This window comes from Micrasema longulum, unplaced genomic scaffold (assembly GCF_059751315.1).
Source record: "Micrasema longulum isolate JH-2025_06_02 unplaced genomic scaffold, ASM5975131v1 h1tg001015l, whole genome shotgun sequence".
Classification (NCBI taxonomy): Eukaryota; Metazoa; Arthropoda; class Insecta; order Trichoptera; family Brachycentridae; genus Micrasema; species Micrasema longulum.
The window spans coordinates 252384-271527 of record NW_028278203.1 but is presented as its reverse complement, the minus strand read 5'-3'; the positions used below and the strand labels follow the sequence as shown (position 1 = coordinate 271527).

The 19144-nt window shown below is 34.7% G+C and overlaps 1 protein-coding gene across 1 annotated transcript in view; it reads right to left on the bottom strand.

The window, feature by feature from the left end:
• Dhit (regulator of G protein signaling double hit) overlaps positions 1-19144 on the bottom strand; it is a 120432-nt gene that overhangs the window by 48998 nt on the left and 52290 nt on the right. The window contains exon 3 of the mRNA XM_088232741.1: positions 6361-6473. Within this exon, the coding sequence (XP_088088867.1) occupies positions 6361-6473 (113 nt within the window). The remainder of the gene's footprint in view (positions 1-6360; positions 6474-19144) is intronic.

Below are 19144 nucleotides of genomic sequence, written 5' to 3'. Positions count from 1 at the left end.
TTGAACTTTTTGAGCGACTTTGTAAGCGTCATCTCCCTGTTTCTGAAGTTCACGAAAGGGTTGTTGTATTAGTTAGTTATCTTTAATATTATTTTTTTAGTAGGCGATTACTTTCATCACAAAATGATATTCGCTATCATTTACTTCACACATTAATGTTGCATTAATTTAAATTTCTTTTTGATGATCCATACTTATTTTTTCATTGCCGTTATTTTGTTTTCGCCACTTTTATTGCATGTTTTTTGACACCAATCTTCGAAGGGATCAAGCGAAAATTGGAGATCTTGATTTGGAGAATGACTCGCCAGTGAAAATGTTCCTGTAATAAATTTATTCTTAACTTGTATAGCGAGCATCGTGAGTTTTGTTTCTTACAGAACCTCATTTGAAATTACGATCACTTTGGATTACGACCATTACGTCTCCTGTATGGCCAACCTAAAGAATCACATCTGACAGTCATGTATCCCAGAAACATAGCTTCATTATTTGTTATTTCTTTAGTACAGATGTTTCATGCATGTCCTTATAAAGCAAAATTACGACCGAATAAAAAATATGAATTTGCGAGAAATGTGTTTTTAGCGTGCCATTTGTCACATTTATAAGTTAAAAGAAAAGAATGGTTGGATATAAAATTCTGACAAAGTGAAAATAAATATGTTGTGAAAATAAATAAATGAATATTGTAAAAAACTCACCACTTCGACCTGAGGACAGCACATGAAAAAAATTAAACAAATATTAAATAATATTAAACGATCAAAACATGAACTGGGTTAAGAGAGATCTTAAAAAAATGTTAATTACCTAAAAAAATCACGCAAAAAATAGTGATGATTTAATTATTTATTTGCAGAAATAAACTCTAAATTTTTTTTATTATTCCTTAGTAGAATCAATGAATAAGGAACGGTATAAAATCGTGGGGACATAAAACTTAAACCAATATTAAAAAGATCTAGGATCTACATTACTCTATAGTTTAAAAATATTGTACCAGAAGAGATTTACAGATAGAGAAGCGATGAAATTCTCCTTTATAAAACAATGCCTTTCCCGGTTTACTGTAGATTTGCATCGTTTTAGAACAATTTAGTTTAGTACCTTAATTAATTTTAAAAAAAAACTTAAATTGGCTCTTTTGTAAAGTTACTAAATGTCACTTAATATTTTTTCTTTTCCAGCGTCGAGTCATCGAACAATAACAAAATAAAATAAGAGAGTGACAACTCAATCAAAAGCTTGTAATATATACATACATTTAAATAAAATTTATTCGGATCATTTATAATTAGTAGCGGATATGTGTAATTTTTTTGTATCAAAAAAATCATGTTTGAATATTACTGATCTTTCCGGCTTTTATTAGTAAATTATTATTTTTTAATTTGGGTCATAATATTATAAGTTAGTATCAATATAAATCTCCCCCAACGAGTCACAGAAAGTGTCTTGGTGGGATTTTAGTTGTTTAAATTTATATGTATCCTGATCTTGATAAATAAATAAAAAACATAAAAACATTATGTTAAACCACTAAGCTAACTAGTTATTATACAGGACTATTTTTTTATTTTGCATATTACATAGTCGTTAATAAATGAATCTCTACTTTCAAAACCAAAAGCCCCCACATAGTTCTGGAACCTCATATAACGCGTGATTTATTTGTTGTTTTTGATTTTTCGGTTGGTAATTCTGTCTCTTATAAAACGATAATCAAATTGATATTTAAATGATTTACAAGCAAAAAACGCATGTACATTTTGGACATTTACTTTTCAAATCAGCGCAGCGTTTAGTTCTTCAAGCATATACAGCTCTTTGTGAAATTATAAATTTACTTTCTGAAAATTTTAGCGACAACATTATTTTCAGAAACGATCCCGATAATTGGTTTTTACGATCCTGTGATTTGACGCCATAGGATTATTTTGAAATATAGGAAACTATCTAAGCATAACACTAAAAATAACTATATAAGCATGGATCGGGTTGTGGTCGCGTGGCTAGTGTCTCGGACTCACGGACCAAAGGTCCGTGATTCGAATCTTACTCTACCCCAACTTGATTTCATTTTCTAATAGTGAGTTATTTACAACTCGTTGAAAATGGCCCTCAAAATGAAATATTTGGGTAAATCATAAGAACGCAAATATTTTTTATTTTTTTTAAATATATAACACGCATCATTTCAGAAATAACGATGGATTTGTTGGGAAAAGGTGCCAAAAAGTGGATCGGCAAAATGCGCTACGTCACAGCTGATAGCTATCATATCACTTTTTAAAAAATGTATGCGTATTTTCATTATTTTGAACACAATAAAAAGACCCTTTTCCAACAAATATTTGATTACTTTCTTTCAATTTATGTTGGTATCACTTTATACAACCGATCTAAAAGTTTTTAAATTATTTTATAAGTTTTACTCATTTCCCTCACGAAACGCGCCCCATATTAGCAACGTTTTGGTTTAATAGTTTATCCAAATTATAAATATTGACCAAACAAAAAATATAATCAATATGCGCACTATTTTTCGCTGGACTTGGGTAACTTATTCTTTGCTCGTCTCCACATTTCTTCCAGCTTCCAGAACCAACCTGCCTCAGGGCTGGTATTCTGAATGGTATGGCTTTGTTAGCGTGTATCGAGTTCGTAAATACGCGTTAAAAAACCGTTCTCACGCGCACTATTGCATTCAAAATGCCGCCCCTAGTCATGCTGATAGGATGAGCTGTCAGGCAACTGAACATGATAACTTTGGAGATCAACATCTTTCACACTAGTGAAACTTTGTTTAACCCTACAATGCCAATATTATCGGTATGTAGTAGACGATCTACTACATACCGATAATCGGTGTATAAAAGTGATTTCAAACATGTTTATCACTCGGCGACTAGTTTATTATATTGTGTGCATACTAGCCATTATAATTTTTTTTTAAAAGTCACCACCAGGGCTGGTATTCCGAATGCATTTACCCCGCTATAATTGCGTTCGGACTACCAACCTAGGGTATTTTTTTTCAATTACATTTGAAACAAAAAGTCAGTTGCACGTATTCTGTCAGAAGTGTAATTTAGCTAAAGTTCAAAGGGTGGTTTCTCTGTTTTTTTAATGATTTAGAGTTACAGTTGTTTCCGCAACTTTCATTATTATATAAAATGATGTTCATAAGAATCGTTATTTTTTGTTTTCCTTACATTCTTGTATTTTTTTATATTTTAATGCCCGATGTAGCATATTGTCCCTATAAACTAAAATATAAAATTAAAACTGAATAAATGAAACATTTTTTTTCATTATTTTTCTCAGTATTTGCATTTAAAAAAAACATTCATAAAAATATATTTTTAGTTAGAATTAAAAAAATTAGGCATTAAAGGATTAAGAGGCAAGTACTATTGTTATTAAAGAATATTGTTAAGATTACGTGTGGGTAAATTCCTGTGTATTAGATTCATACTATTAACATCACATTGTCAAACATCACTCATTGTAACTCTCATTGTGACATTATAATAATAAATATGTACATCTCCCTTCCCCTCCTTATCCTCTCTTCAAGCATCCTTGTTCTAATCCCGCTCTATTTTCAATAACTTGTTGTTCTTAAAAAAAAATAAAAAATCTTTGATTATTGAAAAATATTTATATTGAGGACATGAAAATAACATTTTTATATGCATAATATATGTATATTTATTTAATATTTAATATATTTTCATTACTAACTTTGTATGATTTGTGGAAATCTGTTATTAGTTTATACACTATATCTGTTTGTTTACTATAAATATGTATGTAGAACTGTTGGTTTCCCAAATAAAATAAAATAAAATAAAATAAAATAAAATAAAATAAAATAAAATAAAATAAAATAAAATAAAATAAAATAAAATAAAATAAAATAAAATAAAATAAAATAAAATAAAATAAAATAAAATAAAATAAAATAAAATAAAATAAAATAAAATAAAATAAAATAAAATAAAATAAAATAAAATAAAATAAAATAAAATAAAATAAAATAAAATAAAATAAAATAAAATAAAATAAAATAAAATAAAATAAAATAAAATAAAATAAAATAAAATAAAATAAAATAAAATAAAATAAAATAAAATAAAATAAAATAAAATAAAATAAAATAAAATAAAATAAAATAAAATAAAATAAAATAAAATAAAATAAAATAAAATAAAGTATGTATTTGGATCTACTCATAAAGGCTATAAAGGGAGTTGAAAATAGTTTCTCATTCTCTTTCTGCGCTTCACTTTGCTCGACTAGCTCGACTGGGTCATCAGCCAAACTTCAGCCAATAAATCCACACAGATACCATTGGTTTAATTCCAACAATTTATTTATAAATGAAAAAAATATTAAATGTAATATATTTGTGAAACGTGATGTCAAACAAACTATGTTTAATGTAAAAATTAAAGACAAAGAGCTGGATCTTGTGGATACCACCATACATTTGGATATAAAATTAGATTCTAAGCTTCAATGGGGTCTACATATATACAGTTAATTTATCTAACAGACTTAGTTCTGCAGCCTACGCTGTTAAAAAGATTCGACATCTTACTAATGTAGAAAGAGCTAGATTGGTATACTTCAGTTACATCCACAGTGTTATATCTTACGGTATACTGCTGTGGGGAAGTGCTGCAGATATTGATTCCGTTTTTGTGCTGCAGAAGAGAGCTGTTCGAGCAATTTACAATACGAGTCCCCGAGAATCGCTCAGAGATATGTTTAAAAAAAACATATGTTGACAGTCACATGTCAATATATCTATGAAAATAATGTACGTTCATGAAAATATTGTTGATTTTAAAAGAAACAGAGATTCCCATAGGTTCAACACTAGAAATAAACGTATGCTAGTTGTGCCCGCCACTAAACTGCAAAAAATATGTAATTCTTTTGCCTCAAACTGTATTCGATTCTACAATAAAACGTCTCTTGAAATTCAGGCTTTGCCAACAATTTTTAAAAAGGTTTTGTCTAGCACAGCCTGTTTGGAAAGAGTTGATATAGAGTCGATGAATATTTGCAGGATAAAACAGCTTGGCATTAGATTGGCGATTATTGATTTTAATTTAATGATTTTAGTTTTTTTATTTAAATTCGTTTGATAGGTTTAATTTACTTATTGTTGATTTATGTTGTTATGATTTATATTTTGTAGTTATAATTTATTTGTTGACGATTATAAGAGATTCGATGAATCTTATATTTAAAGAATAATAAATAAATTTCTAAAAGATAAGCAACGCCGTTTATTATATAGTCCACAGCTACACAGACCAATCGAAGAAACCCCACCAAGTATTGTGCCTTGATGATTTCGGGCCATTGCTCAGGGATTCCTGTTGCTTAATCACAATCCGGCTGCACTTGTCGGTAATAACCGATGCGACAAAAAAATCCTTCCGCGATTGTTTATCATTTTAGCAATTCCAATGGAACATCTATTAAAATTTATCCATCGGGATTATTACATTTTTCAATATCGCTCTACTTCAACCTGATACGTTGCAACACCCAATATTAATGTCATCGTTCAAAATAATGACGTTTTGCGACGTATAAATCGCATTCGAATATTATTAGGTCCCGGCAAAATATCGTATTAATTAAATAAAGAAAATACTCGAAAACTGTGAGTAAATTAAAATAAAATTGTTTTATGAAGCTGTAATTGTTTGTCCAGAATTGATCACGCGCTATATAGCAGCCACGTGGCCAAACGCCAAAAATAAATCTTGATCGGTCATTAAGGTGATTCTTAACGAAAATATGAAATTAATTATTCATAGATGCCACTTTTTTTAATGAAGAATGCCATTTTTACGTTCATTTTCAATGGAAACTTTACAAAACTTGGTTTGCGGAAATTTTACACCATATTGATTGTAACAAATACAATAAAAATATTATTTAGGTCCTTTTCACAAAACTTAAAAAAAAAATATTTCTCTTCTTTTTTGTTTTGTACACCATTTTGTGAAAAGGACCACAATAATATGGTTATTGTATTTGTTAGAGTCAATATGGTGTAAAATTTTCGCAAACCAAGTTATGTATAATTTCCATTGAAAATAAACGTAAAAATTGATTTTTTTAATAAAAATTATAAAAGCGCCATCTATGAATTATTAGGTTAATATTTTCGTTGAGAATCACCTTAAGAACTTTTCAACCACGTTGATAAACATCTGCGATTGAGCAACGGGCCTGATATCTTGTCTCGATTTCACGCCTTAAGTTTATTTTTTTGCTTTTTGTGTTATTTGCGTCCAATTAAATTAAAATTTGAATTGTAATACTGACCAGGAACCATTGCAGCTACAGCAGCAACACCAGCAGAGACAGCGCCGGAAGGGTCCCCGCGCCGAGCCCAGCCCGCGCAGCCGCACGCCCGGTAACTCACTCACCGAGCACATCTGAGAACAAACAAACATACGTTATTATTAAAATAATTAAGGCCATTAACTGCGATCATAGGAGATGGAGGGTCCTGGCCCCGATTGGAATGTGGAGGTGAGAGATTTACCGATGTCTATCTATCATCCTTGGTTTTCTCAATGTTCATGAACGGCGTGGAGTGTTGGACACAGAGAATCTGAAAAGAAAAATATCGAAGCTTTCGAAATGTGGTGTTGGCGGCGAATGTTGCGGATTTCGCAGACGGCCAGACGTACAAATGTATCTATACTCCAGGAACTGGACATAAGAGAAAAACTTACATCCATGTGCGAGAAAATAATCCTGCAGTATTTAGACATATTACCAGGGGGAACGATGATAGTTTGGAGAAAACTAATCTCCTGGGAAGTGTCGAATGGGCAAAATCGCGTGGACGCCAACCGACAAGATGGAGCGGCCTAGTCACTGAATTATTACTGACGAATGCTCATAGAAGAGCACAAGACCGTTACAGGTGGAGGTAGACTGTCCACAAACGAGTCATGCCTGGAGTCAGGCATAATTACTATCCTTAGACATGAGGCATGGATTGAAGAGAGATAGAGAGAATATATGAGGGCATTGGAAGCAAAGATAGCAAACTCCCGTTTTGGTACAGATAGTGTTTTTCTGGGTTATTATGCCGTGTTTGTGGGCTTTGTATTGCCGACGTTTCGGAGCACATTGCAGTGTCCATCTTCAGGGCTGAATGTATGAGTGTAGTTTTTAGTGTGTTTAATTGTGAGGAATTTGTACCGTGTCGCAGTCGGGCAATGTATGTGGTTAAGTGTGTGGAGTTTGTACCGTGGGCTTTGGAAGCACCGGGTACCATGAGGTTCGTAGTCGGGTACCGGGTACCGAAACGTCGGCAATACAAAGCCCACAAACACGGCATAATAACCCAGAAAAACACTATCTGTATTCTGAAGGCCGTGAAAACCTACGAACCTTGATCCCGTTTTGGTGTTTTCGAGAAAAATAACAAAAACTGCTACACTAGCCAAAGAGAGTCTTTATGTTAGAAATGTTATTTTCACTGAACTAATAAATTAGCTTTAATTGAAACACGAATTAAAAAAACTTTCTTTATATTTGTATGGCACGGCCATTAAGAAAATTTAAATCTCAAGCCTGTCAATGGTCGAATAAAATGTTTGATGGATATTGCTATGTTTGCTTCCAAACAGTATTTCCAAACCATCAGAAGAATGGTTTTTAACTTCATTTACAACTCAACTCATGATTTTTATAAAAATAAAGTTGAAAAACTACAGAATGACATCATAACCAAAAAAAATATTTTTTTGGTTGTTGCTATCAGCATTATTCTCGTCTCATTACGATAGCACTGTATTGTTACCCTCATCTAATGCTGCCCATCTCCATCATTTATTACATGAAGGTAAAATGATCAGCCCTGTGGTTCAGGTGTCAGTCCAGGAACTATAAAACACGTACCGTAAAGCCACTTTTTTAATGGATATGTATTTTACCTACGCCGACGATGCAGGAGGTCTTGGGTTCGATGACCGGCATGGTTGATATAAAATATTTATTTGAAAAGGTGTTTATACACCATAATATTTCATAGCCCCCAGACTGGCACCTGAAGCTTAAGACTTCATGTAATAAAAATATGATCGAGACAAAAATATATGCGATTGGTGTACCAATCCAATGCCCTAAGCGCCATTAGGTTCGGAAAGGGGAATGACGATGTTTTTTTTATATAACTTTTTTGTACATCGGTGGCCTAATTTAGCGGCGCAATTTCTTCCAATCAGTCAATAAAATAAATTATTTATATTTTTTTAGTTTTTGAAAACAAAATAAAATAGATACTAAAATAGCAATGTGTGTATTGAATAGTGTACCAGTCTTGTAATATATTATGAAATATTTCATGTCAATCTTCCCGGAAATCGAACCCGGGACCTCGTATTCACTCAGGCAAATTTCCTAGATATGTGGCAAAATAATCTCTTTATAAAAAAACATGTTTTGTAATGTCTATTGTGAATGCGGAATACAGTTCAGTCTGTGAAATAAAACCAGAACCCTGTAGCTCAATCACAAACAACTATCGGCGTGCAAATAAGCGACGTGACAACAATTTCTCACCATGGTTTTTTATCGTATTCGCAATCACAATGGATCATCCGCGAACTCCTAATATTAAATGTCAAAATATTTACGTTTCGCGACGTAAAATCCTGCTGCGAAATCACATATTTGAATTTCACCGGTGTATATATGGAAAATATTCCAAAACTGCTATTTTTATTAATTTATTTATATCATTCTATTTATTGCATCTATTATGGCAAGCCAAATCAAAGTCAAGAAAAACAGCCGCCATAGTTATTGTAATTTTATTACCACTTTTTTGTATCAGATACTCCTAACTATTTTGCAAATGCAATAAATTGTATTATTTTTTATAGTAAACGCCGATTTAACGCCAATAAACTGTATTTATTAACAAGGAAAACAAAAAACAAACCGACTCGAGCGTTGACTTAGAGATTACATGCGCGTTGATTTATGACTGCGATAACTAAGTATATTCATTATTGTTTATTATGATCGCTCAAATGCTTAGCATGTTTTTGAGCACGTCTATGGTTATTTGTGATTGAGCTACTGGACGAGTATATTCGACTCGATGGCTATTTATGAATAAAAATCTCGAAACACAAAAACCTAATGGAAATTAGTCCACCTCGTGGTCTACTGGTTAAAACATCTGCCAACCATACTTGAAATTTCGGATTCGATTACCGTTGAGTCCACATGAAATATCTAAATAGATATAAATAGACATTTTAGACTGGATTTTTTACAGTCCCTTTATCTACTTGAAGCGAGAGATTAAGATCTTGCATTTTTTTTTATTAATTTAAAAAATATTTATAAAAATAATCTTGAAATTAAAAATGCGGCTAAATTGCAAGCATGCAATTCGTCAGCAGGTTTTAATATATTTTTAGTACTATTTAAGCTACACTAATAATTTTAGTTGTTTTGTTAAAAAATACATGTATTACTTTATCTTCATTGCAGACCTGAAAGCACTAGTGAAGCAATAGAAATGATGTTTAATACACTAAATTGCGTGTCAACATGCACAGAAGACTATGGTTTACTTATAAACCCATCTAAAACACAAATTATGTTTGCGGGTAGTCAAAGATTGCTTAGTAAGTTAGACGTATCTTCACTTAATCCCCTTAATGTCAATGGTACTAATATCCAATACAGGAAATCTATAAAAAAAATCTAGGAGTACGAATGGATGAACATCTATGGTGACGAGCTCATACTAATGAATTAAGCCGCAAAATATTTTTTCAGTCTACACTCGACACTCACTTAGAAGGTTGCAAAAATTCTTACACATTAATACTAAATGCACTCTCGTACAAGCATTACTACTACCCATTCTAGATTACGCTGATGTTTCCAACACTGATTTAAGCTGTAAGCAACTTGATAAACTAACGACTTCAGAATACATGCATAAGGTATATTTTTGGTCTTAGGAAATATGACTACATTTCTGATTATCGTTGGCAACTGAAATAGCTCAAAATTAGACAGCGGAGAGACTATCACTCCCTCTCACTTCTGTTCAATGTACTCCATAGTTCTAACGCTCCTATATACCTCCGTCAAAAATTTCAACGCTTATCAGTTCATGATTTACCCCTTCGTTCTATTTTTCAATAATAATACCCACCCACAATTCGTCTTTATTCTCTAACTCATATAGTGTCCATGCGGCTCGACTGATGAATCATCTCGCATCCACCATCAAAGATGTTACTACAGTATCTGTGTTTAAATCACGTCTGAAGAAACATTTCCTTTCTCTTCCTTAATCTCTCCTCATTTTCCCTTTCCACTTTTTTTTTGTTCCCATTGAGTAATAATATTGATTAAGAGTAATTTATTTGTAAATACAGTCATTTATATTTTAATGTATCTTTAACTTTTTTATGTATTTTATATTTAATATGTTTTGTAACTTGAATTATGAAAATAAAACTTGTATTTTATGGGTTGGTTGGAAAAAAATGCCATTTGGCAACTATCCCGTCAATATACAATTAACATTATGGACAAAAAGTTACATAAATAAAAAAAATACGTGCGATTACTGTACCGATGCTGTTCTCTATGCATTATTAGGTGCGGATAAGAGAACTGATGATATAGATAGTGTTTACCTATCTATATCATTTATATAATCCAAAAAATAATAATTTTAAAACAAAAATGACGTTTTTATGATTTACCGAAATATTTCAATTTTGGGGCCATTTTCTTTTACTAAAAAAACGTGTTGGAACATGAAAAACAAGTAGTGGTAGGACGGGATTCGAACCTCGGACATTCTGCTCCGGAGTCTGCGACACTACCCACGGGACCACAACCCGTCTTGTTTTATTGTATTATGCGCTTGTAAATAGAAAAAAAAGCAAATAAGCGCAAGACCCAAATACCAAATCGGATGATATTGACAAAGCACGGGCAAACGAAAACTCATTAATATTTTCTCAAATACCCACGCTCTTAACGTCTTAACGAAGCATCTTCCTGTTTCTTTGATTTTCCAGACGTAAGACAAAGTGTCAGGAATACATAATATATCATGATATTTCTGAATCTCGCACAGCAAAGCTAGGAAACTCTTCTGGGGACATTTAATTTGAGATAGCGCTCAATTACTGGGTCAAGGAATGATTTATGAGACATCTAATTTAGATTCGTATGCAAAGAAGACTATATAATATGCCGTTAGTTTACTAAAGCGTAAATTTTCACAAACTTAACACAAGAAAATTAACATATTACGACATACACGAAGAACATATTACAGAAGGGCTAGGCATCCACACATCAACAGCACTTATGACTTGTGTTTGGCTGATTTAAGTGGCCACTTTATATTGCTACCGTGCATCATTCACCATTCTGCCTATATTTGAACATCTATATTCCTTCGACTCTTCCATCTGTTGACGTTTTTGAAGTTAAAGAGTTGAAACCTTAATTGTTGCGGGTGAGATTCGTCTGATTCAATTATTTCACTTACATACATACTAGGTAACGCCTGAAAATATCAGCAGAACAAAAACTTTAACAGATAAAACAGTTGAAAGAATATTGATGTTATAATATAGGCAGAATGGTGATTGTTACACAGTATGTAAAGTAGCTACTTAAACCAGCCAGTGACAGGTCATAAGCCCTGTGGATACCTAGATTTCTATATTCCCTTCTGTAAAATGTTATTTGTGTCTGTTGTAATACGTTAATATTAAAAATTCCCTAGGTGGTTCAATGCAGTCCTTGTCTACAAAAATATGGACAAACTTAAAACATTGTTAACGAGAAAATGAGGTTAAACGACTTTATTTCATTAATTCATCATTCCTTTTTCGCACCAAATGGTACACGGGATAATGCATTGGTTCACCAACCGAGGCGTATCTTAATCAATATTTACCTCTTGCATGGTAGGCGAAGGTAAAATACATATTGATTGAAAAGTTGGTTTGAAAAACCTTTTTAAATAAATGATATTCAATGTCAACCATTTTGAGATGAACCCGAGATCACGAGGTGGACTTAATTTACACCAGTTAATTCAATTTGTATGTTTTAAAATATCTTAGTACATTAAACATATTAAAATACCAACAATGTATATTTAGCGATAGAGTTGCCATAATGTGGTTAAAATAGTAACCTAACCACAGACTCCCCTAAATTCATTATTCATTCCGGGTGGTTCAATTGACCACCAACCCAACATGAAAACCAATATTCCAGATTGTTAAATAGATCTTCATCATTTTCCTATCCGCACGCAGTGGTGCACAGAGCACTGCATCGGTACTACAATTACGGCGTATCTTGATAAATTTTATTACCTGGTAGGTAAGGTGATCAGTATGACGCGTCAGGTTCTATTAGAGGGATATAAAAATATTGCAGTATACAATCACGAACTCCCCTGCAAGGAATCGAACCCGAAAGTCAACCATGGTAGGCGAATACTCCAACTACTAAACTACAAGGCGGACTTATCTCCACTCGATTCTCCTTTTCAGAATTATTATTAACGGAAAACTATCATAAACTATAATTGAATGCTAGAGGGAAACTACGGTATCTCCAAAAACCCAACTTTTCAGGAGAGACATATTAGTGATTTTTCATACTTTAAACATCTTTCATTTTTCAATGAGAGGCTTCAAAGTAAATTTGTTTTCTAAAATATACTGATGTTCATTACAAAAATACAGAAGACAGACATAGAAGTACTGTATGTTTTCTTACTGTCCTTATCCTCTAATTTGATGTGTAGTTACATTAAAAAATAAATAAATTATGTTTGTTATTAAAGAAATTAGTAGTTAATGCTATTTACCGTGTAATAAAGAAAAAAAAATATTTCGACACAATAATAACTCAATTTCGTAGTATTTGGAGTTACCGTAGTTTACCTCTCGCGTACAGACACTTGTGTGGCGGGTCGACAACGACGGCACGAGCCGAACATTGCCGAACGCCGACGTAGAGCGTACGAACGGGCCAAACCGACAAGGAGGAAAACTACCGGATTCCGACCTCACCGCACGCGTCTTCGAGGCACAAAATTACCGCCAATTTAGATTTACCAACTTCATTTTATTTTGCCTAATATAGTTATTAGAATCCTTCTTTCAATGTGTTAGCTTCAGTAGTTTAGTTTCGTGAATAAATCTTTGTGTAAAACGTAAGTACCCTGTTTTACTTGCTCTCATTCTGTGCACCCACATAACTTTGTACATCACAAAATTAGGCCACCAACTAGGTGCCTACATAAAGGTGGTAACAACACGACTAAAAGTGGTATACCCCGACGTTTGAACACGAAAACACAACATTAAACAATCAATCACGGTGACCCCATTCAAATTCCATAAAAATTGCGCAAAATTTCAGACAGAAATATCTTCGCTTGACAAAATTGTACAACAATTACTTTTTTTCGGTCGGTACATGAAAAATTTAAAATTTCATTTTTAATTTGATTGCACTTTTAATTTATTTGTAATTAATCAAGGTTAATCTATTTCAAGGTTAACTTATTGTAAGGTTAATTAATTTAGTATAATAGAATTATATTATAATAATTATAATATATAATAGAATTAGATTTTTCAAAGACCGAGCGAATCGAGTGAATTTTTCTGTCGGTAACAATCTTCAATGTAAATGTAACTAATGTAAATGTAATTAATGTAACTAGTGAATTGATTAAACTGTGATTAATTTCTTAACAATATTACTCGGCCGGGATTAATTCAAACAGGTGATTCATAATTTAACTAAAATTATTATAAACAAACATAATATAATACGTTCGAGCGACTCGCTCACCAAAAATCGCACGCCGAGTAATACATTCCTACAACACATATAAATTTTATTTTTTTTTATTTTTCTTGAGTCGAACACACAAACAATTCACACGAACATTTACATAGGGTGCCAGATTGAGTAGAGGTACTTACAGGGTACCGGAACATAATTATTTTTGACAAATATTATATGGCGAGACAAGCGTGACGTAGGCATCCGAAAGTTTTCTCCTTGTGAACGCACTGCGGGAGTAAGTTTTTTTTTACCAGCGAAATCTATCGGAAATATTTTTCAGCTGGCGCAGTCGTGCACAATACTTGCAATTTGTAAAATTTTATTTTTGTAAACAACTTGAAACTATCAAACAAACAGATATTCGGGCGGCTAAGCCGACGAATGTTTAACTTAGTACGTGGACATTAGTATCCATACTTTTTTTCTATATACATTATATCGTGTGACTGTACTATATATGTTTATATTTTTAACCTAGGCTATGCATGTTATTATGTGTTACAGATTTGAAGTTTTACCATAAACATTTTTAAACTTGATATATTGTACAACGGACAATCAAAAGGAATATTAATATTGAGGGGACCACTCAGGCTTGGAGAATACAAATACCTAATAGTTGGAAAATGTGTTCCGCCGTATGGTAAAATAATTATTTAAATTTTCTGTTTTTAATTTTCTTTTCTATAACTTGCACAGTACATACATAACAAATAGTGACTCTGACATTTAAAAAATAAATATTTTTGTTTGAAATTTAAATTTAAATTTAAATTTAAATCTAATAATTTAAACTTAACTTTTTAATACAACTACACTCATTATTGAATACTTTTATTTCAATATGTTAACTTATACTGTAATCATTATTACATACATTTTTCTGAATTTTTTTTTTAAAAACGAATATTTTTAAACTGTAAACAATGGCTAACAAGGACAACACTGACTTGACAAATATCAACACAGCAAACAACATGTTCCACACGGATAGGATTAGCGTTAAACTACCACAGCTATGGGTGAACAACATCGAACTTTGGTTTAAACAGATAGAAGCACAATTCGAGTTGGCAAACATAGTTTCAGAAGACGCACGTTATAGTCACTTAGTGTCAAAACTTGAACAAACGCACATAGAACAAGTTTCAGATATTTTACTCATGGAACCGAACCGAGCAAAATATACGAGGCTGAAGGAAGCTATAATCCAACGCATGGGCTGTCCACAGGACAGAAGGAGAGAAAAACTGTTTTCTTCCTTACAGCTTGGGGATCGAAACCCATCCAGCCTACTTAGAGAGATGCGGACGCTAGCAATAGGTTTACAAATAGACGAAACGACGTTGCAATACTTGTGGATACAACAACTGCCCAAGACGATCCAAGCGCATTTAGCCATAAGCGAAGATGACTGGGATAGGCAAGCGACGATAGCAGATCGCCTAATACAGGTGTACACACAGGATAATGTAGCGGTAGTAGGTACCAACAATAAAAATAACATTTGTAGTTTAGAACAGTCCGTACAAGCTCTAACCCATAAGGTAGAGAGTTTATTTCACACAATCAACAAACAGCATAGTCACAACAACAATAACAATAGATTCAAACACACAACAAGTAACAGCAGTAACAATTTCAATAACAACAAATACAACAACAATTTCAACAAAACAAGCTATAGGGCCAACGGAAATAACAAGAAAACTATTCTTTGTTACTTCCACACAAAATTTGGCGATCAAGCTAAGAAATGCGTCACACCATGTGAATTTAAACCGCATCTAGCTTCAAAAAACTAGATGGTCGAATCATAGCGGAGGCGGCTGATTCAACCAACACAACACGTCTCTTTGTTAAAGATCGTGATACCGGTGTGTCATACCTCGTTGACTCCGGATCGGAAATATCATTAATTCCTAGATCTTTACACAAACGCCATGGAGAAAAGTCTAAGCTAATTCTCTATGCAGCGAACGGGACTACGATCCAGAATTTCGGAGTTACCACGGTAACACTGAATCTGGGATGTAAACAAATGTTTACATGGAAGTTTATAATAGCGGATACGACACGCCCTATTATAGGAGCAGATTTTCTCCACAACTTCCACCTGTTAGTAGATGTTAGGAACAAACGGTTAGTAGACAATACAAACGGCAAGATAGTCAGAGCATTTGACATCTCCACAAACAACAACATAACATGTTCCATATCATTAACAGACAAAACCAACATTTACCACTCACTCATATTGAAGTATCCACAACTAGTAGATATCAATAAACCATACGCAGGGCTGGATAAACACAACACAATCCACCATATAGATACCCGTGGCAAACCCGTTATGTGTAAGACTCGTCGGCTGTCCCCAGAACTACTGAGGCAGGCGAAGCAAGAGTTCGATCACATGGTGGCTCAAGGTATTTGTAGACCCTCCAAGAGTGAGTGGGCCTCTCCATTGCATATGGTGAAGAAGAGCGATGGTACTTATCGCCCTTGTGGCGATTACCGTAGCTTAAACGCACAGACGGTACCTGATCGTTATTCCTTGCCACATATCCACGATATATGCAATGACTTATTTAACTGTAAAATTTTTTCCAAAATTGACTTACAACGAGCATATCACCAAATTCCAATTAATGAAACTGACATTAAAAAGACAGCTATAACCACACCATTCGGGTTATTTGAATTTGTAAGAATGCCATTCGGACTATCATGCGCTGCACAAACATTCCAACGTCACATCAACGAAGTCACAAGAGGTCTAGAAGGAGTACACGCATATATCGACGATATATTGATCGCTTCACCAGACGAAGAAACACATGTGGAACACTTAAAAGCTTTGTTCCAGCGACTTCAAGATCATGGAATGGTGGTAAACCCATCTAAATGCGAGTTTGCCAAGAAAACACTGTTATTTCTTGGTTATGAAATTTCGGCTGAAGGCATCGGACCCTCGCCAACAAAAGTGGAAGCCATCACGAACCTCAACAAGCCAGAAACCATTAAGCAGTTGAGAAGATTCTTGGCCATGGGAAACTTCTACCGAAGATTCATACCACGAGCAGCACACAAATTGATACGACTACACGATTACCTCAAGGGAGCAAAAAAGAATGACAACAGAAAAGTAGAGTGGAACGAAGTCACTACACACGATTTCGAAGAGGTCAAGAACTCGCTGATCAACGCCACTAAGCTTAGCTACCCAGAGGAAAGCAGCAAGATGTCAGTGTGGACAGACGCCTCAGATTACGCAATCGGAGGCGTGCTACAACAAACCACAGACGGCATCAACTACAAACCGATAAGTTTCTTCTCAAAAAAGTTGAACAAGGCTCAGTGTTCATATAGTACGTACGACAGGGAACTACTAGCCATTTTTGAGACTGTAAGGTACTTTCAACATTATCTGGAGGGCAGAGAATTCTGTATATACACGGACCATAAACCACTACAATTCGTGTTTAGAAGGAAAAGTCACGACAAAGAAAGCCCCAGACAACTCAGATATCTAGACTACATCTCACAGTTCAGCACGGACATCAAATACATAAAAGGAGAAGACAACGTCGTCGCCGATACCTTATCAAGAATCGACATGATCGAACAAGAGGCAAACATATCGTTCGAAAAGATCCATAAAGAACAAAGGCAGGACAACGAACTACTCGCACTCTTGGACGACAAGAACACTGCTCTGAACCTGATCAAAACCAACATGCAGGGACAAGAAATCGTCTTCGATCTCAACAAAGGCAACATGCGACCGTACATCCCAAAAACGCTACAGAGATCTTTCTTCAACCAAGTGCATAACCTCAACCATGCAGGAGCCGACGCCACGACCAAGACCATCAGTCAAAGAGGCGTCTGGAAAAATATGAAAGCAGACTGCGCAGCTTGGACGAAGGCCTGCATACCCTGTCAGAAGAGCAAAGTCAACAAACACACGAGGACACCGATCATCAAGATCGACATGCCGAGACAGAAATTCTGCGTGGTCCATGTCGACCTCATCGGACCTTTTCCACCATCAGAGGGACTGAGGTACTGCCTCACATGTATCGACCGATACACTCGATGGGCGGAAGTAATCCCTATCGCAGATATCCAGACCCACACAATCATCAGAGCCATCTGGGACAACTGGATTGCGAGATACGGCGTACCGGAGAAAATTATAACTGATCAGGGTAGGCAATTCATGTCTACGGACTTTAACTTGTTTTGTTCCAGATCAGGCATAGCACACTCCAACACGACGCCTTACCATCCACAAAGTAATGGCATGATCGAGCGATTTCATAGAACGCTGAAGACGGCCATTAAAGCTCACCACCCTGTTCCGTGGACAAAATCGATCAGCACCATACTACTCGGACTGAGGGCCACACTGCGCACGAATGCAGAACACTCAGTAGCAGAGATGCTGTATGGGTGCAAACTAAAGTTACCAGCAGACATCCTGGAGCAGACGAACGACTACATTGACCCGGACTCCTACACTAGGCAACTGGTAAATTTCATGCAAAACGTCAAACCAAGGCCAGTCGAGCACCACAATAAAGGTAACGTTTTCATCCACCCGGAACTAAAGAGAGCCACACACTTGTTTCTGAGGGACGACAGAGTGTACAAACCCTGATGCCGAACTACAAGGGCCCTACAAGGTCATCACCAGGGCGGAAAAGACGGTAACACTGGACGTGGATGGCGAACATAAAAAGGTTTCGCTGGACAGGTGCAAGCCGGCGTTCCAGACAGCGGAAGAACGAGCCAGTCCAGCAGAAACGGAAACACCAACAGAACAACCGGCATACACAACGCGTAGCGGCAGGAGGGTGATACAGCGTCAGTTTTGAAAAACAGATTTCAAAACTTGGAAGGGGGCTGTGTGGCGGGTCGACAACGACGGCACGAGCCGAACATTGCCGAACGCCGACGTAGAGCGTACGAACGGGCCAAACCGACAAGGAGGAAAACTACCGGATTCCGACCTCACCGCACGCGTCTTCGAGGCACAAAATTACCGCCAATTTAGATTTACCAACTTCATTTTATTTTGCCTAATATAGTTATTAGAATCCTTCTTTCAATGTGTTAGCTTCAGTAGTTTAGTTTCGTGAATAAATCTTTGTGTAAAACGTAAGTACCCTGTTTTACTTGCTCTCATTCTGTGCACCCACATAACTTTGTA